General features: G+C 40.5%; 1 protein-coding gene across 1 annotated transcript in view; it reads left to right on the plus strand.

The window, feature by feature from the left end:
• The window catches only part of LOC122556563 (solute carrier family 22 member 5-like), a 110,601-nt gene that overhangs the window by 5,890 nt on the left and 81,980 nt on the right, over window positions 1-22,731 (plus strand). The window contains exons 2-4 of the mRNA XM_043703377.1: window positions 8,732-8,835; window positions 14,929-15,083; window positions 21,532-21,703. Coding sequence (XP_043559312.1) covers window positions 8,732-8,835; window positions 14,929-15,083; window positions 21,532-21,703 — 431 coding nt within the window. The remainder of the gene's footprint in view (window positions 1-8,731; window positions 8,836-14,928; window positions 15,084-21,531; window positions 21,704-22,731) is intronic.

Consider the following 22,731-nt stretch of genomic DNA (forward strand, 5'->3'; position numbering starts at 1 on the left):
AACCTACCTCCCAGGATATTGGTGCCCTTCTGGTTCGGGTGCAACCCGTCCTGCTTGTACAGGTCCCACCTTCTCCAGAATGCAGTCCAATTGTCCAAATACCTGAAGCCCTGAAGCCCTCCCTCCTACACCATCCTTGCAGCTACGTGTTCAACTGCACTCTCTCCCTATTCCTTGCCTCACTTTCACGTGGCACCGGCAACAACCCAGAGATGACGACTCTGTCTGTCCTAGCTTTTAGCTTCCAGCCTAACTCCCTGAGCTCTTGAATGACCTCCCCACCCCTCTGCCTACCTATGTCATTGGTGCCAACGTGCACCACGAATTCTGGCTGCACACCCTCCCCCTTAAGGATTCTGAAGACACGGTCCGAGACGTCTCGGACCCTGGCACCCGGGAGGCAACAAACCATCCGAGAGTCTCGCCCATGTCCACAGAACCGCCTGTCCGTCCCTCTAACTAAAGAGTCTCCTATAACTAGCGCTCTCCTCCTCTCCCCCTTTCCCTTCTGAGCCTCAGGGCCAGACCTCGCGCCACAGACCCAGCCATTGCAGCTTACCCCTGCTAGGCCGTCCCCCCCAACAGTATCCAAAGCGGTATACTTATTGTTGAGGGGAACAACCACAGGGGATCCCTGCATTGCCTGCTTCCTCCCCTTCCCACCTCTAACTGTTACCCAGCTACCTCTGTTCTCTAGCGTAACTATGTCTTCTTCACTGTCTACTATACCACTGATTTTGGTGTCACCTAGAAACTAACTAACTGTGCCTTCTATATCCTCATCTAAACCATTTATATAAATGACAAATAAAAGTGAATCTATCACCAATCCTTGTGGAATACCACTGGTCACAGGACTCCAGTCCGAAAAACAACCCTCCACCATCGCTCTCTGTCTCCTGCCATTAAGCCAATGTTGTAACCAAATTGGCAAGCTCACGCTGAATCCCATGTAATCTAGTTTTACTAATTAGCCTACCATGTGGAACCTTGTCAAAGGTTTGACAAAAGTCCAAGTAAACAATATCTACCGCTCTGCCCTCATTAATCTTTTCAATTACTTCCTCAATCAGGTTTGAGACATTTGATTTCTCTCACACAAAGTCATGGTGACTATCCATAAACACTCTCCAAATGCATATAAATCCTATCTTTCAGAATCACTTCCATCAACTTACCCATCACTGAAGTCAGACTCCGAGGTCTAAAGTTCCCAGGGGTCTCCTTACTTCCCTTCATAAACAAAGGCACAATATTAACCATTCTTCAGTCATTCAGCACTTCACCTGTAGTTATAGGTGATACAAATATTTGAGAAAGAGGTCCTGCAATTTCCACCCCAACTTTCCTCAATGTCTTGGGATTCGCTAGATCAGGTCCCGGACATTTATTCACCTTTACATTTTCCAAGACTTCCAGTACTTTCTCTTTGGCAATGTGTACTATTTTCAAAACAATATTTATTCCCTTGAGTTCTCTAGCCTCCATTTTTTTCTCTGCAGTAAAAACTGGCAAGAAATATTAATTTAATACCTCTCCCTTCTCCTGAGGTTCAACACAAAGATGTCCTAGTTGATCTTTATGGGGCCCTGTTCTCTCTCTAGTTGCTCTTAATGTGCTTGTAAAATCTCTTTGAATCATCTTTAACCTTATTTGCCAAAGCTATCTCACATCCTCTTTGCCTTCCTGATCTCCCTGTTAAGAATGCCCCAACACGTTTTATATTGTTCAAGAGGTTCATTTGAACTCCGTTGTCTATATCTAATATAAAGGCCAATATATAATATTATGTAATGGAAGGGCAGATGAATGGTGTCTGTTCACAGGGTTCATAGAGATGATCCAATTGGCTTGTTAGGACTTGTTGTTCCTTGCGCTTCTTTCTCCAAGGTATTTTCACTTGCTTGCAGGCGGCACACAGCATCTCACTTCCCACTTGGGGACACCACAGCCCAGTGAACACAGACTTTAATAATTTTTAGAGTGTGAGCACCTTCTTCCATGTCCTTACCCCAATTCCCAAACACTCGGCCTTGTCGTTACATGGGCAGATACCACAACCATCCCATTAGTAACAGTCTAAATCAGCAGCTATTCATTTCTCCAGGCTGACATTACCCATTCCTTTGCCTGCCCAACAGTTGTTTTTGCTCTCTGGGCTTCATAACCACCTATCATTTACTCCACCACCCTCCTTCATTGCTTAAAAAAATTTCTAAAATTCAGCTGAACCCTACTGCATTAACCAGTGACTTCAGAATTCAGGCAGGATATGTGGTTCCACTTGCCGGTAAACAACCTATTGTCCAAAGATTTCTGAAGGTCTTATATTTATCGTTTGAAACTGCTTAATGAACAAGTGCCAGGCAATGATCACCTCCAACAAGCAAGAATTTAGCAGTATCTCTCTGAGATCTAATGGTACTTTCATTGCTGAATGCCCACTGGCAGTTCCCAGAGTTTGCCGTCACTGAATTGAACCAGATGACCAAATACTGTAGCTGCAGGAACAGGCTGAGAGTTCTGGGACAAGTGACTGAGCTGCTTTCTCCCCAGAGCCTGTCCACCATCTGCAAGGTTGAATTCAGTAGTGTAATGGGATACACTCCACTCTGCTTCAACAATATTCAAAAAGCTCAACACTGTAAAGAAGGAAACAGCTTGATTAGTATCCTGTTCACCACTTTCAACATTCCTTTCTGCATCACTGACAAGCAGTGACAGTGTACCATTGAACTCACTGAATAGCAATCTGAATCTGATTTATATGCTGAATCATATCTTTATCCCAGTTAGGAAAGTTTAACTTCTTTCAGTTATTATATTTATTGAAGGAGCATCGCTCCGAAAGCTGGTACCTCCAAATAAACCTGTTGCACTATAACCTGGTGTTCTGTGATTTTTAACAATCTCTGGAAGGGCTACATTTGTTACCAGTCCACAAGTGACTAGAGGAGGTGGTGGGCTTTCTAAATTTATTTCCAGAAATGTACTGTATTAAGGAAAATGTGTAAGTAAATTTTAGCTGTTCAAAGCTAAAATTAAATAAAAATCACTACAGCTCAATGTGTTTCAGTACAGTGATGCCTCATTATATTCATAATTGCAGGTTTTATTTACAAAATACATTTCATACTGAACACACAGTCAAAGTGGTTTTATGTGGATTCCAGTTTCTCAATGTACTACAACATGGGGGTCTTAGCTAGTGGTCATTCTCTTTTGTGGACACTGTTTTCAGTATGATGCTTCCACTGAACATAGTCATGGTCATTGAAATATGCCAGGATGCAACACCTGTCTGTGAACAGCACTTTTCATTGGAAAACCAACAGGTTTCAGGCCAAACAAAGAATATTTTGGCTGAAGGTCCTCCAGCAATAGTTGATGTTTGTTTCAGTTTGTGTCCTTGGGAACAACCAGGATAATAAACCTTCTGCCTTATGGAGCTGCTTGGGATGGACCAAGATGAAAATCTCTGGATGCCTTTTGTGACATGCTTTGTAAAGGCACACTTCAGAAGGAGATGGTTGATGGTACATCTTCACTACACCCATCTCATGAACACTGCATGATAGTGAAGAGGTTCTGGGTGTGCTGGAAGGGTCTGAGGGTAAAAGACCCTCTCACTATCAGCCAAGTGACACCTTGGTGCTTGTGGGTTCTGTCATTTAGACAGTCTATCAAATTACTTTGACAGTCCACTTGGGTATCCACTGGATAAGATGCTCTGGCACCTTTCTCTGCACAACCTGTAGAGATCACAAAGTGTTACACTTATTTGAGCTTGAACAGAAGCAATGTTCTGAGGGGTGACACTGGAGTTCTCTCTCCGGGACGGTTTGGCTTACTTCAAAATGATGTTGCTATTGCTTCTATTATGCCAGCAATTTAATTACTAACCCAATTTCTTTGAAACGTAAGGTGGTCATCCTATAGGGAATCTTTCATGTCTGGACTGAGATAGTGATTATTTGGAAATTGACTAGGTCAGAGATCACAGACGTGCCTCATTCATTGATTACACGTGTGCTTTATATCAGATTCACATAACAGCAATCATGGGTCAAAATACTGACTGATTTATATTTTTAACTTGGTTATGTTTTTTAATCATTGCCTACTCTTTGAATGTGTGAGTTACTGGCAGTGCTGCATTTATGACCAATCAGTGAAGGTGATGAAGCTTTCTTAACTCTGCTGATTCAGTTGTTACAGCTGGCTGGGTGGCTAGTGGCAACATTAGAAGACATTGAGGTGTGACATACAGGTCTGACAGGTTGACAGGTTTCCTTCCTAAAGGAAGTTGTTGGAGTAGTTGGGGTTGTTATAGAAAAGTCAGACAGCCTCATGGTCAATATTAATAAAGCCATCTCTTTATTTCCAATCTTTAAAAAAATAACTTTTTTCAGTTTTTCAAACTGCCATTGTGAAATTTGAATTCATACTTCCTTCATCGATTGGATGCCGAAAGTTTTATTTAAGTTTAAAATATTAGTCTTGGATCAACATATTAGTCCATTCAAGCTGAGCATGAACTTTCTCATGTTATGACCCCAGTTGCCTAGAGGTTCTTTTCCGTGAGGTTATTATTCAATCTTGTCTCACAGTTCATCGTTATGTCTAGAATAGCATGTTTCCTGGTTGACTAGAATGTGTACACATGCAAATGGAATTATTGCCTAATAATGGGTTCAATATACAGCAGCCAGGATGATTAAGTACCACCCTCCTGGCAATCGTGCCAGGGGAGGACTTTAACTTATGCCTATAGAATCAGAATTGTACAATAGTACATTACAGGTGGTCATTTAGCTTGTCTTATCTTTGCTGGCTTGCTGAAGGGGTAAATCACTTATAACTACTTCCCTGTCTTCAGCTTTCAGCCTTGCTGACTGTTTCTTTTCAGATAGAATCATGGAGTCATAGACATGCTACAGATGGAAATAGATCCTTAGGTCCAACCCATCCCTGCTGACCAGATATCTTAAATTAATCTAATCCCATTTGCCAACACTTGGCCCATATTTCTTTAACCCTTCCTATTCGTATACCCATCCTGATGCGTTTTAAATGTTGTAATTATACCAGCCTCCACCACTTCCTCTGACAGCTCATTCCATACACACTCGACCCTTTGCATGAAAAAGTTGTGCTTTACACCACTTTTATATCTTTCCCCTCTCACCCGAAATCTATGCCCTATAGTTCTGGACTCCCCCACCCCAGGAAAAAGATCTTGTCTATTTACCTTATCCATGCCCCTCAGAATTTCATAAACTTCTATAAGATTACCTTTCTGATGCTCCAGGGAAACAGCCCCAGCCTATTCAGCCTCTCCCTCTCGCTCAAACCCTTCAACCCTGGCAACACCCATGTAAATCTCTTCTGAACCCTTTCAAGTTTTAAAATATCCTTCATATACAAGGGAGACCAGAATTGCTCACAATATTCTAAATAATAACATGATTTCCGCTTGACTAGTTCAATTCAACCTTCCACTATACTTTCAGTCAGTATGTTCCAGATCCTAACCACATGCTCTGTGAAGTCACCATTTCTTCTTTTGACAGTAGCGCCTGATTCTCAATCCTACCAGCAATCCTTCTCCTTTGCTAGTCTGTCCAAACTCCTCGTAATTTTGAATATCATGATCCAGCCTCCTTTTCTCCGATGAATAACTCCATTTTCTTCAACGTAGTAACTGAAAATTCCTATCCATGGAATCATTTTCATTAGTCTTTTCCACACCTTTGCTAATTCCTTTGCCTTCTTTCTGAAGTGTGCTGCCCACAAATTGATGTAATACTCTTAAATAAAGCCAAACGAGTGTTTTATTCAGCGTGACAAGACTTCTTTGCATTTTCACTCGTTATTGATAAATCCCAAGGTTCTGCTTGCTTTGCTGATCATGTTCTTAACCTGTTCTACTACATTCACATTCAGATTCAGATTTGGATTTAGATTTTTATCACCACATGTGCTCAAGTACAGAAATACAGGAGCATTACCTATGCAGAATAAGTTGAAAAATAAAGAAATAAAGTAATAGCTAACATTAAATTCCTTCTTGCTATAAACTAGAAAAATAAAGGATTAAAGTTAAAAGTTTGATAGTCGTTAATGAGTTCTCCGCTTGTCTCCCTCTCTGGGAGAACTCAGCTGTTTGTTCTCAATACTACCACCTCAGATATGGGGGAGCTTCTCTCACTGCTCCCTCTTCATGCATTAGGCTGCTATGCCATTGCTGCTGAAGATGCTACCTCCCTGATCTCCTCCTGCTGCCTCTGGACCATATCTGGCAGGGCCCACTCGTACTAGGAGAATGTGAGGACTGTTTGATGCTGGAGAGTCAGAGTCAAAAAGTATGGTGCTGGAAAAGCATAGCAGGTCAGGCAGCATAATGTCCGAAACGACGACGCTCCTGCTCCTCGGATGCTACTTGACCTGCTGTGCTTTTCCAGAACCATACCTTTTGACTGGGACCCACTCGTGCACCGAGATACTGTCATGCTGGACCAAGAGACTGCTACATCGGGCTGAGAGCCTGCCCCAGGCCATCGAGAGACTGGGCCAAGACATCACTACGCTGGGCAGAGAGGCCAGGCCGAGATACTGCCACACCAAGCCAAGAGACCACAATGTCTAGCTGTTGAGAGACCAGGTAGAGATGCCGGCATGGGCTGGGTCAGACCAAGAGGACACCTCGCCGCTTCCAAGCTGAGGCCAGGAGCAAAGGGAAAAAGGAAAAGATTTACCAAGAGAGAAGAAAAGAGGGAAAGAAATGAGAAAGAAACAGCCGGAATGGATAAGCTCCAGCTGAAGTGTCCTTCTCCCTTGCCATCTTGAAAACAGGTTCAATGATTAATGCACAAAAACAGCCGGTGACCTCTGCTCCTGCACCCCTTTTAGCATATTGCACTTGGAGACGTCAGTTGTATATTGTTTTTACTGTGCTAAATTGTTTCATTTTAGAGTGAAAATGTCAAAAAGAGGTGCAGGTACATCTATGGTTAACAATAATATTAAGAAAAGGAAGCATCTGTCATTATCAATAATACAGATAGTAGAATTATTGCAGAAGCTTGATCGTGGTGTGGCTGTGCGGCATCTTACCGAAGAATATGGTGTCGGGAACTATCACTGTGTTGAATTCCTACCTCTCAGTCAACAGAGAGGTAGGAATTCAAGACTTCCTGAAAGAGTTTAGTCTTAAGGAATCCATTTACGCAGTTGCTAATGCTTGGAATGATGTTGATAATGCAACATTAATAAATGCTTGGCACGGACTCTGGCCTACAACAATGTTTCTTGTAAATGAACCTGCAGGTGAAGAGTTTGAAGGATTTCATGTCACTGAAGAGAAAAAGATGATAGCAAGCCTTGTTACTTATGCACAAAATGTATCGGATGAAAGTGTAAATAAATTACATGAAGCTGACATCGAAGAAATGCTGAACATTGACAATGATGTGCCTGTCGTGCGTTCCTTGAGCGAGTTCCTTGGGAATATTGCTGAAATGGTTTTAAATATGGGTCCATGTGCAGATAATTGTGAGGATAGTGGAACATAGATGATGATGATGATGAGTTAGTGAACACAGTTGAAAAAGTCTCCATTGACAATATGGGTGAAAATGTGTGATCAGTTAATTGCGGGCCTTGAACAACGTTCATTTATCAGTGAGCAAGCGATTATGGCAATTTACTCCATTAAAGAGAGATTGCTTAGACAGAAACCTATGTTAATGAGACAGATGACACTTGAAAAAGCCTTTACAACCACCGCCTGCCATAGTGCTGAAGCTGTGTATGTTTGAGTTTTACCAAATATTTTTATTGGAATTTTTTTAATGGAAATAAAATGTTGAATATAGTCAATGTATTTCATGAATTTGTATATATTACACTATAAATAAAGTGTGATAGTACTTCTAGTTTTTATTTAACCCACTTAGTGTCAGTATTCATATGTTTTTGCTGCAGTACAGTCTTTGTGTTTGCTTACGGGTTACTGCCCTACACCCTACAGGGGACACTACATTAGTTCGGAAAATCGCAAAATTCCAATTCCTGCAAAGCAGCTGGTCTCAAGCATTTTGGATAAAGGGATACGTACCTGTAATCTACTTCAGTAATATTACCTGTTGAATAAGTTTTGACTGAAAATGTAGCCTGCTCATTTTCAAATAGTGCTTCTTTTTTTTCCTTCCTGAAAAGGCAAACGGGGATTATAATTTAACATCTCATCCAAAATACTGAACTCCAACTAAACTGAACTGAATCTGAATGTGCTTAAAGCTCTAGAGTAGGAATTGGACCCACAACCTGATAGGTAGAGTTGTGAGAACTGGCTTGAAGCTCAACTTGATGTGGAATTGTCGGTGTTGGAGTGGAGTGGACAAAGTCAGAAGTCACAGAAAACCAAGTTAGAGTCCAACAGGTTTATTTGAAATCACAAGCTTTCATAGCACTGCCCCTTCATCAGTTGAAGTGACTTCACCTGACAAAGGAGCAGTGCTCCAAAAGTTTGAGATTTCAAATAAACCTATTGGATTGTAACCTGGTGTCATGTGACTTATGACTTTGAGGTTAGAATGACATCAAAGTAGGTTTGATTTGTGAAATGCAATTCTCTTATATCCCATTTCTTTCTATTTTTAGATTTTAAATGGTAAAATAACTTGCTTGTAATTTTGTTTGAATTTTTCATTTTGCTTTTACATTTCAGTGGGATTTGGTGTGCGACAATGACTGGAAAGGGCCATTTTCTATGTCAGCATTCTTTGTGGGAGTGTTGGCTGGTTCCTTTGTTTCTGGGCAGTTATCTGACAGGTGAGTTATTTCTTCTGTTTCCCTCTGCCAGAAGGAATTTTAGGCCCAAGTACCGAAAAAAATAATACTGAGCATGTGGAGGTTAATCTAGGAACTGTGTCGTAACTTATTATTTGTGTGGCATTCCTATTGAAGGCTATTTTAATGTCTGAATGTTAGGAAATAAGTTATGTGCTAGCTATAAGCAGTTTGGTCATTGTGAATATTCAGAGGTCTGGATCAGGTGAAATCCTTCAAATATCAAAGTACTTTCGATCTTGGATCAGGCAAACTGAACATCTCTGACCACTTTGGCGAAAGCTTTTGTGCCAGGATTGAGGACCCGAAGAAGCATAGTTATCAAACATTACTTAAAACTTTAATGGATTCCTTGTAGGCCAGCGGATATCGATCACCTTCTGCAGATGCCCTGTATGAAATCATAAGCCTTCCTTGTACCAAAACTCTCTTTCTCCCAACACCACCCCTCCACCTTCCTCCCACCCAACATTCCCCTCGAACTCCACTTCCTATCATGAGCTACATTAAAACCAAAAAAAAACTCTTAGGATCCTGATGGTCACCTTTCACTGGCCAAGATCCTGCTTCCATGAGCTGGACTCTTTATCCTTCTGGTGTGTCCAGGTGAGAGTCAGTCCTGGAATATGGCAATACAAAGAAATGTCACCATACTCTTACCAGACCATAGACTGCACTCTCATCAGAGAGAGACACCTCGGAGTGGTTTAACCTGAGTGTCACAATGCCTCAGGTAGGGGGAGAGGTTCAGAAGGAGAGCCCTTCAACATAACCTCAGTTGGCATAGAAAATGGCAGTGAGGTAACAACAGTGCAGGATATGTTAGATGTGTAACATAATGATCCCAAAGTAAATGATTCCCTATGCAAGAGTGATTATAAAATGCGACAATTTCGCATGAGTTTGAAGGTAGAAATCATGGATCTGAGACAAGTCCAATAAATAAAGACAATTACAAAGGAGAAAGACAGAGTTAGCTGCTGTGGACTGAGAAATAGGTTGAAAGGTATAAATGGTGGCAGATGCTTATGGAGATTTCAAAACTCTCAATAAAGATATGTTCCATTGAGTAAGAAAGACTCTATGAGAGAGTGCACCATTTGTGGTTAAGTAAGGAAGTTAAGGATGGTATTGAAATGAAAGAAAAGGCATACAACACTGAGAAGAAGATTGGGACAATCTTAGCGACCAGCAAAGGATGACTAATAAAAAATGAAAGGCCAAAAATCAAATATGGGCTGGGTTCTCCATTTTTTTTCCGTAAATGTGATTGTTTTAAATATTTTGAGAGGGATTCTTGCTGCAAGGTTTAGTGAGAAATCTTGTCACATCCTACGGCCCCATCATGTCTGATTCTGTCCCAGGCTCACTACGTTGTTCCCAGAACAATTCGCCACTCGGTTGATATCCATTGAAAAGCCAGAATTCCTGGCACCTGTGCCATCTTTAAAAAGCCACTGTGTACCCGCATGGGCTCTGGCATTCTGAAACTGTACTGCTTGGTCAAGGAGGAATTTGAACATGTCGGAGAAGAGGAAGATGGCAGCACGATCATCTAACAGGGATCTGGACATCCCAGTTGATGCGATGGTGCAAAGGAGGGAACTCTTCTTCCCAGAGGACTGGCAGAAGAGGCCGCAGCATCAGAACATGACAGGTTATCATGGCTACCATCTGGGGCCAGAGCCATCTCAATGATGTGAAGAAACAGCCAGCAATGGCATAGGAAGGTCATACACTTGCTTCACTTCATCAGGGTAAGTGGTACACTGTTCTGTCTACTATCTTACACTCACTGTCCCTCTGCTGCTGCACCAAGGTTCATGCTCTGCCACTCTCATCATTGTCTGTGACACCTTTCCTCACTTGCTGTCACCACAACCAACATCCCACACCATTAACCCTACGTGACTTCTGTGCTGGTCTCTCTTCTTCCCAGGACAGCTTACCATTTGTTGATCACCCGCACCTACACCAACCTGCACTTGCATGGCACTCAATTCGTTTCTTCCACTCACTCCCACAGAAAAACAAACTCTAATATAGTAGAAAAGGCCTAGAAGGTTGGCGAGGAACCTAACATTTGACTCCTCAGCTCTTCCAAGGAGAGAATTTGGGACCACTCTTGTGGAGATGCTAGGATATCCACATGCATCCCAACTGGGGAAGTATTATTTTTTATTCCACTGTAATTCTCACAGTAACCCTGGTGTCAGCATCATTCATTGCATACCACGACCAACCATTGACCATATTGCCTTCTTTGTCTTTTGGCTCACAGCCAGCTCTCGACCACCATCGCACAGAAACAGCCTGCTCCACCATCAGCTACCTCTTCCAACTCTGAGCAAGAAAGTGTTCAAGAGTTGGAGTAAACATCGGCAAGGCTGCCTCCAGCAGTCCCCAGTCAGCTCAGACACTGACCACATTGTGGGAAAGTTAGGCTCAGGGAGTGTAGGAGCACAATTTGGTGAGCACCTCACTGTGACAGCTTCTGTCCGAGGCCAGCAATTTCCCAGGCTGCTAGTACTCAGAGGGCCCTCAGGGAACAGGCACCTATTCAGCCACAGGCAGGAGACAACTCACTGGTGATGGCAATCAGGAACTTTGTCCACATGCACAGAGAGGGACAGAAGCAGCAGACAGGTATGTGGGACACAATGGTCATACATTGACGAGGGGCTGCAGCAGTGCAGTGAGCCATGTGATGGTTTGGCTTGCGTCTGCCGTGGAGATCAGAGTCCAGCATCCTCAGGACCTGCCAGAAAGCTGCACCCATCTGTATTCCAACGCCATGGCCGTTGGTCCTTGCTGGTAATAGGAATGCTTTTAGGAATGATCATTCAGAACAAAATTAGTAGCCACTAGAGTCATCAGTGGTCTACAGCATGGAAAAAATCCCCATGACTTTGCTAGAGTTAAAATCAAACACCTAACTATTCTAGTCCCATTTTCCTGCACTTGTCCCCTAGTTGTGGAACGGCCTTGTCATTACAAGTCCATTCTGAAATGTTCTGTGGGTTTTTGCCTCTACCAGTCTTACATGCAGTGGATTCTAGATTCCCGCCACCTTCTGGGTGATTTTTTTTATCCCTCACACCTAAATCTCCTGCCTTTACCTTAAATCTATGCACCCTAATTATTGATTGCTTCATCAAGAGAAAAGGTTCTTTCCTGTCTACCCTGTCTGTGCCTTCACAATTTTGCGCATCTCAATCCTGTCACCATTCAGTCTCCTCTGCTACACGGAAAGCAACCCCAGTCTGTCCAATCTCTCTTCATAGTTGAAACTCTCCAGACCTTCCAACATCCTGGAGAATCTCCTCTGCACCTTCTCCAGTGCAATCGCATCCCTTCAAAAATGTGGATTCCAGAACAGCGCACGATACTTTTGCTGTTATGGACAACATTCTCTCTAATTTTTCCTGCCAATGTGTGGACCTCCAAGTTTGTGTGTGGCAATACCTTCCACAAGCACAAATTATGTGCCCAAAAGCCAATGGCATGCATGAAACTTCCCAGCTGCTATGATACCACACAATATAGAGGGAACATTTGTAACAGGACTAAAGGTTACAAGATTAGGGAGAGGTGAAACCATGGAGGGAAGTGAAAATAAAGATTAGATTTTTTAAGGTATCAGAATGTGGGACAGGGGTGAAGGATGAACAGAATTTGATATGAGATACGAAATGCCTCAGAGTTTTGAATTGGGTCACACATGATGTTAAACTCAAATACAATGAGTATACTACAATGTTCACTAGCACAGATGCTAACTTAGCAGGATTATAATTACCCAAGTTAACTCTGTCTCTCTTTTTGAAAATGGTTATGCCATTGGCCACTCTACAGTATTCAGGCACACTTCCATACAGCAGTCTTTGGAAAAGAAAATGCTAGAGACGGCTGACTCACATTTTGAGAAATTAGCACACACCAGTTTCACTCCCTGGGTACTTTTGGCTGCTAGCCTCAGTGAATATGAGGAACAGATTTTAATGTTATCAAGAGCTTGGACAGCAAAATTGGGACAGTTTAAAAGTGTCATTAACATTTGGCAAACCTATACTCCAATAAGGATGTGATTGATCAGTGTTTTAACATAGTGTGATATTGGAAGAAGCATTTTATTCCCATATGTAACACCTTAAGACAAAAAAAAGACTAAAATGTGCAATTTAACTCTATGATGAGTCTTTCCAATATCCTAAATTTTCATATGGGTTTAAATGTAATTTGTAGATAGGTGTGGAAAAACAATACAGCCAACTTATGATGCAGATATCAGTTACAACAGCACAGATATAATAGATTTGAACAACAGTTGCAGTGAAGAGTATGTTGTTGGTAAAAAAATTGTGCATTAAAAAGTTTTGAGGAAAATAGAAGTGGACCATTTTGAAATTAATTTATAAAATTCCTCTATCTTCTTTTCGGAGCTCCTTGCATTGCCATACCACATACTTCCAATGGCAGGGATATTAGGTTGATGACTTGCTTCAAGGCTCTGTATTTCAGCTGGTTCCCAAGGAATGCATGGAACAGACTAAGAACAATCCCCACGTTGATTTTAATTTCCTCTTTCTTCATCCAGTGATTGGAACAAGAGCCAGGTGGATCTCATTGAGTATGGGATCCTTGATTAGAGTTGCTAACCTGCCCCAATTACAGAGCCCTGGCTGATAGATATAAACAGGAAACTTAGAGAGTCTCCTCACTGTAGGGACTGACTTTGAGCTGGCTGGTCAGAGTCCATGTATCGTGCACTTGTATATAAAGGGTGACCTTTTGATGGGATACAGGCTTCTGTGCATATATTTTATCCCAATGATGAGTTAAAATGAAGTCACATCAGAAAGAGTTTGTAGAACATTGTCTTGTGCTTCCCTTTTCATGTATATCTTCAAGCAAGGCCACATTCTATTGTTCATACCAACTTCATCCTTTATTGCATGCACTAACTGCACTGAATGCTGAAATGCTGACATTACTTTGGTGATTTTGTACAATGCATTGGCCCATGGTCTTGTCAGTAATGAACAAAGTGAAATCTAAATCATTTAAAGTCTAATGCTTATAGCTATCTGAAATGGTTCAGAAGCAATTGTTACTGTCAATCATGAAATTTAATTCCATGATTCCTTATTACAAAAAAAGTTCAGATCTTTTTGACTTCAGCCATTTCACCCCTGATCTGAGGAAAGTCCTTCCAATTGATCATGCAGTCCCTACAGTATATTTAATAATAAAGATGGAAATTGATTTCTTGAAGCAAATCAATCAACTCTCTGCCCCTGAACAAATCTCAAGGGACAGGTGGGATCCTAACTCCAGAGTTTGTCAGATAGTTTTAGTGAAGTCATAGTTTTTTTGGGGAGCATGCTAATGTTACATTCCTACCAGGATATCCAAAAAACCCAAAGATAAAATTGTGATTTTTATATTTCTGGGGTCCCATCTTGTTGAGAATCCCTACAGTACAGAAACAGGCCATTCAGTCCTACAAGTCCACACCAACTCTCTGAAGATGATCCCACCCAGACTCACAGCCCTGCGTATCCCATGGCTAATCCAAACAACCTGTACCTGCCTGGACACAATGGGCAATCCACCTAACCTGTACATCTTTGGACTGTGGGAGAAAACCCACACAGTCACAGGGAGAATGTGCAAACTTCACACCGACCATCACCAGAGGCTGGAATTGAACCTGGCTCCCTCAAACTGTGAGGCAGAAGTGCTACCCACTGAGCCACCATGCCACCTCAAGTTTCTAATCTTTCTGGTACCCCATCACATTGCTTACAGCAGATGTGTGCCCACACTATCATAGATTTTTGGACCCAATAAAATATAAATCAAAGAATAAATGGTCAAGTCTACTTTCATATGTAAGACTTATGTATAACTGAGAAAATGCGGATTTAATGTATACACCACACATGCATGTATACAAGTGTGTGCATGACTTAGCATGTAAAAATGTGTATAAAGACATTGTTATTTATATGTATCTTGGTAAGTGTATCAGAAGTATATATAGTTCAACGTTTATTTCATTCTGTCTTTTAGGTTTGGAAGGAAAATAGTTCTGTTTGGAACTATGGCTGTACAGACTGTTTTCAGCATAATTCAAGCATTCTCTCCAAGCTGGGAAATATTCTGCTTTCTGAATTTCATTGTAGGCCTTGGACAGATTTCCAACTATGTGGCTGCTTTTGTCCTTGGTAAATATCTGTAAAACTCAATATTTTTATCTGCTGTCTCAATATTTCTGTCATTCTCAGTATGGCACTAAATTGGTCTGGACAACCAGTAAAAAACCCATGGAATTTGGAGGCTTCATTTTGTTCCAGTTCTTTCCTGTAGAAAAATGGTCATAAAATTCTGAAACATATCGTAGAACAGGAATATTCCAATTGGGAACATGAATCAGAGGATTACTGACTTGGAGGGAAAAAGTAAAGTTTGAATCATAACTCATAAAATATAGTGTGACAACATAAACTATATCAAGGGTAAGTGTGAATGTGGGTTTAAGGCCACAGTCAGGTTAGGTATGTTCTCACTGAATGGCAGAACAAGCTTGAGAGTTGTGTAACCTATTTAGAGTCACAAAGTCATACAGTCTGGAAACAGACCCTTCAGTCCAACTAGTCCTTGCTGACCAAATCAAACTGGTCCCATTTGCCTGTATTTGGTCCATATCCCTCCAAACCTTTCCTATTCATGAATTTATCCAAATGGCTTTTAAATATTGTAACTGTACCGGCATCCACCACTTCCTCTGGCAGTTCATTCCACATACGAACCACTCTGCATGTAAAAAAAAGTGTATTAGAAATTACTTGGAGGTGCCGGTGTTGAACTAGGGTGGACAAAGTTAAAAATCACACAATACCAGGTTATAGTACAACAGGTTTATTTGGAAGCACTAGCTTTTGGAGTACAGTTCCTTCATCAGGTGGTTGTGGAGGTAAAGATCATACTCATTGAATTTATAGCCAAAGGAGTCCAGTGTCATGGAGATGTGATACAGTAAACAATCTTAGATTAAAACTTTCATCTTTTATGACGGGATATGCTGGTTTGTGTTCGACTTCTAGTAAAAGCAGTATATGCTCAAATAAATAACATTTTAAAATATAGAATTCAGCAGATTTTTGCTAACCCAGATGTAAGGGATTATGGAACCGAGGGTGTGTATGGTGTTAGGTTTCAGATTACACATTGAATATCAACACAGACTGGAGGAGCTAACTGACGCTCCTTCCATTCCTCCATTACTACTCTTGTAAGTCCCGACGAGCAAACTCATATGTAGGACTGCTGAGTGTGTTCATTATCTCTGAAGTAAATTCCACAATGAAAATTAAACACAACCCACTGCAATTTAACAATAAATCACTAAAGATTCCAGACATCCATCATCGCTGCTATGAAACCCCTTAAGTAAATAATTCCCATTCTGCTGAGCAGCACATTCCTGGCATTCTATTGCTGTGAGAAAATCCAAGTATTTGGATGTTAGATCATTCATACTTTTATGATATGATAATTTGTTTATTTTCTATAATTAGTTTGCTCTGTGATATGCATGATTTTGTTGTTCTGCTGCCTCCCTAAGGCACCTAGTGAATCTCCAATTGCTCCTAATTGATCCATAGGCACTCATTAACATAGCTTGATGTAGAATATTTTTTAAATGCTGTTCTTATGTCATGATTGTATTTTTCAGTGAAGAAATACACTTTGTGGTAGAGCCATGCTAACTGTTTGATTCTTCAGTTTTGATACAATGAGTAGCATCATCCACCCTCACTGGCTCACAAACGTGTTCCAGAAGCATAAATTGCATGAGTGTCCATCATGGAGGCTTTGCAGCTCCAAGGATGCTTCACAATTATCTGGCTTCATCAACACTGGCCTGATTAGCAAAGTGATATATTATTACTTATGTAGCAGAGTCAAGGCTAATCTAGATCTTTCCCGCTGAAGGGCTGATGCACGAAACGTTGATTCTCCTGCTCCTCAGATGCTACCTGACCTGCTTTGCTTTTCCAGTGCCACACTCTCAACTCTAATCTAGATCCTTCTTTCTTTTTATTTTCTGTTTCTAATAAGACATAGTCTCTGTTATTGATTACTTCTCTGTCGTGAAAATTTGGGGAAGTATTATTAGAACCATTCTAGTTTTTAGCTATTTAAATTCTGACGTGATCTTATGTGCAGATTGGGTGACATGGGAGACGAGGGACTTCCCTAGTCCCTGGGGACTTCCAAAATTGATGACAGATTTATTATTATAGATTAGATACTAAATTCCTGACACACATGCTGGCACAAATTTCATATAAGGTTTGTGTTTATATATGCATTAAAATCATTTATTTTTGAGTTTGGTTTTTGAAAACTGATATGTGGCTTTTGGGGAATGTATATGTGGGGACTACCTTATTAGTGCATTTCGAGCCATTTTTATTCTAAATCAGGACGCGAGAAAGAGTTTCTGGAGTGAAAAATGGAATTTATTTGTATAGTGAGAGATTTATAATCAAGCAGAGTAAACATTAAAAAGTATTAGCTTGATTTCAGTTTAGAAGAATCCGGAATTGATTTTTTTTGCTTCGGTGAAAACCCATAGTTTAGAAAGTGCTTGGTGGGAGTTTACAAAAGTCCGAATTGAATAAGATGTAAAACAGTAGTTTCTTCTAAAGAAAGGAGATGGTTGAGAAAAATGAAAAACAAAATTATCTCTGTGTTTTGGTCTGAAATTTGAGAGCAGAAATCTTTGGTTGGAAATCCAAAGGGCGATTGAAGCTGAGGAGAAAGTGAGGTCTGCAGATGCTGACCTCGTATTTGAAGCTGAGAAAATCTAAGCTGAGTTGTGAATGTAATCAGAGAAGAGCCTCTCAAACTCTTTGGGTGAGAATTGATGGAATCAATTAAGTCAACCACATAGGTGTGATAGATAGTGAAGGGAACTATGTCTGATGTGAGTTCTGTAACGTGTTGTTGTTGGAATAGATGGGATTATATTTGTTGCAAATTATGTTACATGAAAATAGCTTGGATATTCTAGTTAATCTTTATTTCTTTTGCTTAATGAACTTTTGTTTTATTGTTAAAACTAAACATGCAGCATTGCATGTTAGTGTTTCAGTGGAAGACTACCTTAGTAAATTAAAAACAAAATAAAATATCAAGGCACCTCTCAGTCTGGATGTGGCATGTCCAGTAATAACATTAGCTGGAATTACAACAACGAGATCCAAAACCTATTGTGATATGTCAGATTTGAATTGCTTGTATTTCATTTAGATGTAAATAATGTAAAAACGCAATGGCTAGAAATTGTTTAGATGAAGGAGGGGTATGGATAGAATAAATAGACAAAGTCTTTTCCCGGGGGTGGAGGAGTCCAGAACTAGAGGGCATAGGTTTAGGGTGAGAGGGGAAAGTTATAAAAGAGACCTAAGAGGCAACTTTTTCACGCAGAGGGTGGTACGTGTATGGAATGAGCTAGCGGAGGAAGTGGTGGAGGCTAGTACAATTGCAACATTTAAAAGGCATCTGGATGGGTATATGAATAGGAAGGGTTTGGAGGGATATGGGCCGGGTGCTGGCAGATGGGATTAGATTGGGTTGGGATATCTGGTTGGCATGGACGATTTGGACCGAAGGGTCTGTTTCCGTGCTGTACATCTCTATGACTCTATGACTGTAAGACTTAGAATGGGAGTAACAGTAAATAGAACAGCCAGAATTTTCGGTGTAGCTGAAGTATGACCAAAAGTTTTGCAGAGTGGAAGTTTTACTCATTCAAACGACTCATTTATGAATCTGAGCCAATTTGGGTTCAGTGTAATTTAAGTATTGACATCAGTTTTCAACTAAGTTGATCAACTGATTTGTGTGGGAGACACAAACAGTACTGGTACATTTCAGATGCCTATTGCAACACAGTCTGGCTGCAGAGCTCTGTGCCTAGCCGTGAAATCCAGGAAATGTTTGTAACAGAAATGTCCGCTCCAACTGCATTATCCACTATAAGTGATACCAGTACACTCAAGTATATTACCTGCATTGAACATTTAGCATTTAAAATTCAGAAATAAAACTCTGAAATAGGTCACTGATCTGGAATGTGTTGGATTGTCAACTGCAATGCAGGTAGCGGGAATCAAATATCTGAGTTCAGCCACCTATCTCAGGAGGAAGTGTGTGCAAAGCCAAAATTTATGTTCTTGAAAGGCCCATCTCAGTGTTTTGGGACTTCATTCTAGTTGCAATGAAAACTTTAAGGTCTTCCATCCCTCACTCAATCCCACCACTTACTCCATATGCCCCATCCATGGCATTTCAAGCCTATTCACCCAACATAGGTTCTGCATTGAATCGATTAACTCTACAATGACAAGCAGATGTGTTAGCAAAATGTTTGGAAAAGTTTTGTTCATAGAAATATAGAAGATAGGAGCAGGAATGACCCATTCAATTCCTCAAGCCTGCTATGTCGTTCAATATGATCATGGCTGATCATCGAGTTCCATATCCAATCCTACCCTTCCCCCAGATCCCTTGTTCCCTTTAGCCACAGGAGCTAGATCGATGTCTTTCTTGAAAACCAACAATGCTTTGGTTGCAACTATTTTCTGTGGTAATTAATTACACAGGCTCACCATTTTCTAGGTGAAGAAATTTCTCCTTATCTCAGTCCTAAAAGGTTTATCCATTATCCTTCTCCTCTTAGAATTTTAGAGGTTTCTATGAGATTACTGTACATTCCTCAGTGAATACAATCCTAATCAACTCAATCTCTCTTCATACATCAGTTCTGACAGCCCAAAAATCAATTTAGTAAGTTTTTCCTCCATTCTCTCTATAGCAAAAGCATTCTTCCTCAAATAAGGGACCAAAGTTACCCTCAATATTCTAGGTGTGGCCTCGTCAGTGCCCTGTATAATTGTAGCAAGATGTCCTTGTTCTTGTACTTGAATCCTCTCGCTATGAAGGCCAACGTAGAGTTTGCCTTTTTTACTGCCTGCTATACCTGTGCACTTACTTTCAAAGACTGGTGCACAAGGACACCCAAGACTCCTTGAACATTCACCTCTCTCAATTTACAGCCATTCAAATAATAATCTGCCTTCCTATTTTTGTTTCCAAAGCGGATAACCTCACATTTACTCATAGAAGTTGATTTTACTGCAGACCAAGTAAAATGTGAATCATTCAGGCCCTTGGTACTTTTAATACCAGAACCTGAAAACATTTGCAACATCTTTATCTTATAGAAATGAACATTGCAGCATTTACAGAACAGACAAGAGAGCAAAAGCAGTCTTTCAAGTGATGTTTTGATAATCCAATGGATGCCTTGAGCTTTCAACCAAGCTTCATTGTACATTCCTGGTCCCTCCGAGAGGCCATGTGTAAGACCTTTTGAACTTATCTTTCAAAAGCTCCCTCATCCAGAATATACTTCATGACAGTTCTGAAATGCCATGAACCGCAAGTTCCTCAAAGATTGCTCTGACTGCATGAAAATTGTGGAGTAGTAGAATATGCCTATCCCAGCAGTAAAGATTGATAAGTACGCAGAGTGAAGGTGCCTTAAATGCACCCTCAAATGTACAGAAGAAAATTAGAAAGCTTTGGGAATGGAGTCCAGAATGCCGGAATCAGCTCCTGGTTGCCATTTTCACACCTTCTTGGAGTCGCCTTGAATCCATAAAAATCCAGCCTGTTAACTCTGTTCCTGCCTCTACAGATATTATTTTATCTGCTGTGTTTTTCTGAGCATTTTCTGTTTTGTTTCAAATTCTCAACATTTGTGCTCATTTGCTCCAGTTTAAATGTTTGGAAAGAGCATGAGAAGGGAGATGAGACTAATTCCAGGAGTAAAAAAGATGAACTGTGAGGAGAGGTTAGGCAACTTTGGGTTTAGAGCTGGAGAAGGACAGTTATGAAAGGATTTTCTAAAGTACAGAAATGGAATATATGAGATAGTAATAGATAATAACAAATGGATGATGTCTTTAAAAAAAGATATTCAGCTCAGATGACACAACTCAATAATTAGTGGAAATACCTATAAAGAACTCTTTACTGAAGTTCAGACCCATGCTTACAATGCCTGTCCACTGGTACAAAAACATCAAAAATAGTGGGTTGATGAAAATGTAGAGAATGAGTCATTCAAATACTAGTGTAATAAAACTTTATGGACTGAACCTGGTGGTCTTTTGTAATCTCTAATTGTTCTTGTGATTTTGCTTCCAGAGACGGAAGTAATCTCTAGTCTCAATGTCTGCTGGACAGTTCTTCATGAAACCTTACTTTGTTTTTCATACATATTCCATCTCTCTCCTCTTCTTCCTGTCATATGCTGCATTCCATTGTTTACTTGCTTCTGTTTATCTTGCTCAGGAACTGACTCCAGGGCGGCACCTAAGATGGACTGACGTTTCAGTTCTGCTTGTAGGATCCTTCTTTCAGCTTGCTTTAGTAGATTAGGTTGAGGGAGCATTACAATACTAGAAACATTTTTTCTTAAAAAAGACTGAAAACCAGAAAAATAACTTCATTTTAATGCGGCCAAAATAGGCATTGAGATAAAATGAAGAATTAACAGAAAATCAATGTGATTTTGACCTGTTTTTTCTTTTACAGGATCGGAAATGCTTGGAAAATCAGTTCGGGTTATGTACTGTACACTGGGAATCTGCATTTCTTTTGCTATTGGCTATATGCTTCTGCCTTTGGTTGCATACTTCATAAGAAGCTGGGGGGCTCTGCTTTTGGCCCTGTCTATCCCTGGTGTGTTCTACATTCCTTTGTGGTGGTAAGTAGAAATTCTATACTCATTAGGTAAAAATGTTTATTTCCTTCTCAGATTGATTTTGATCAAAATAAAGCCAATGAGAGTTCTTCTTGTATGAGAGTATGGATGGGATCAGATTTGCCTATGTTCTATGAGATGTTGTTACATTTTCTTGACTGTGAAGGGAGGCTGGATGTTCAAAGTGTGATTTTTGCTTTTATTGCTGAGACAGTAATTGAGTCAAATGGTTGCCATCCCTTTGTAATTTGACATAATTTGACCAGATTGAAATCCATGTGTTGAAAATTAAATGGGATTTATAACGGGAAATTGATCAACTCCATCATATTACTAACAATGAGATGACGATGACCATTAAATCATATAGGTGGATTGGAATGATATTGGATAGTCAATGTGTTATAGACTTATCCATTCATTTCATGAGCTTATAGTAAGGTCTTAATACTAAATGCATTAAAGCAGAATTATTTTTGTAACAACATCTTTTGTTATTTTCTGTAATTTTAACTGTGACTGACATGAGAAAAGAGCTACATTAAAATGAAAGATTCCTGTGTGACTGCTGCATATTTTGAAAGCAAGTGATGTGACAATCATAATAAGTACATATTGCACTTGTTCAAACCACAGTTAAAGTGTGGCTGCAGACAAACTGGTGTTGAGAGGTTGTAGTGCTTTAGTTGGAAACAAGTAGCTTCCTGATGAAGGTCTTATGCCCGAAACATTGATTCTCCTGCTCCTGGGATGATGCCTGACCTGCTGTGCTTTCGTTTTGTCACACTTTTTGACTCTGATCTCTAGCATCTGCAGTTCTCACTTTCTCCTAGCAAGTGGCTGATTGGCTTAGAATCCCAACAGTGTAGAAGCAGACCATTCAGACCACACCGACCCTCTGAAAAGCATCCACGCAGACCTGTCCCCTATCCCTGCAATTCCCATGGCTAATCCACCTAACCCTGCACATCCCTGGACACTTTAGCATGGCCTATCTAGCTAACCTGGCCTGTGACAGGAAACCAGATCAC

This window comes from Chiloscyllium plagiosum, chromosome 14 (genome assembly GCF_004010195.1).
Source record: "Chiloscyllium plagiosum isolate BGI_BamShark_2017 chromosome 14, ASM401019v2, whole genome shotgun sequence".
NCBI classification, from domain to species: Eukaryota; Metazoa; Chordata; class Chondrichthyes; order Orectolobiformes; family Hemiscylliidae; genus Chiloscyllium; species Chiloscyllium plagiosum.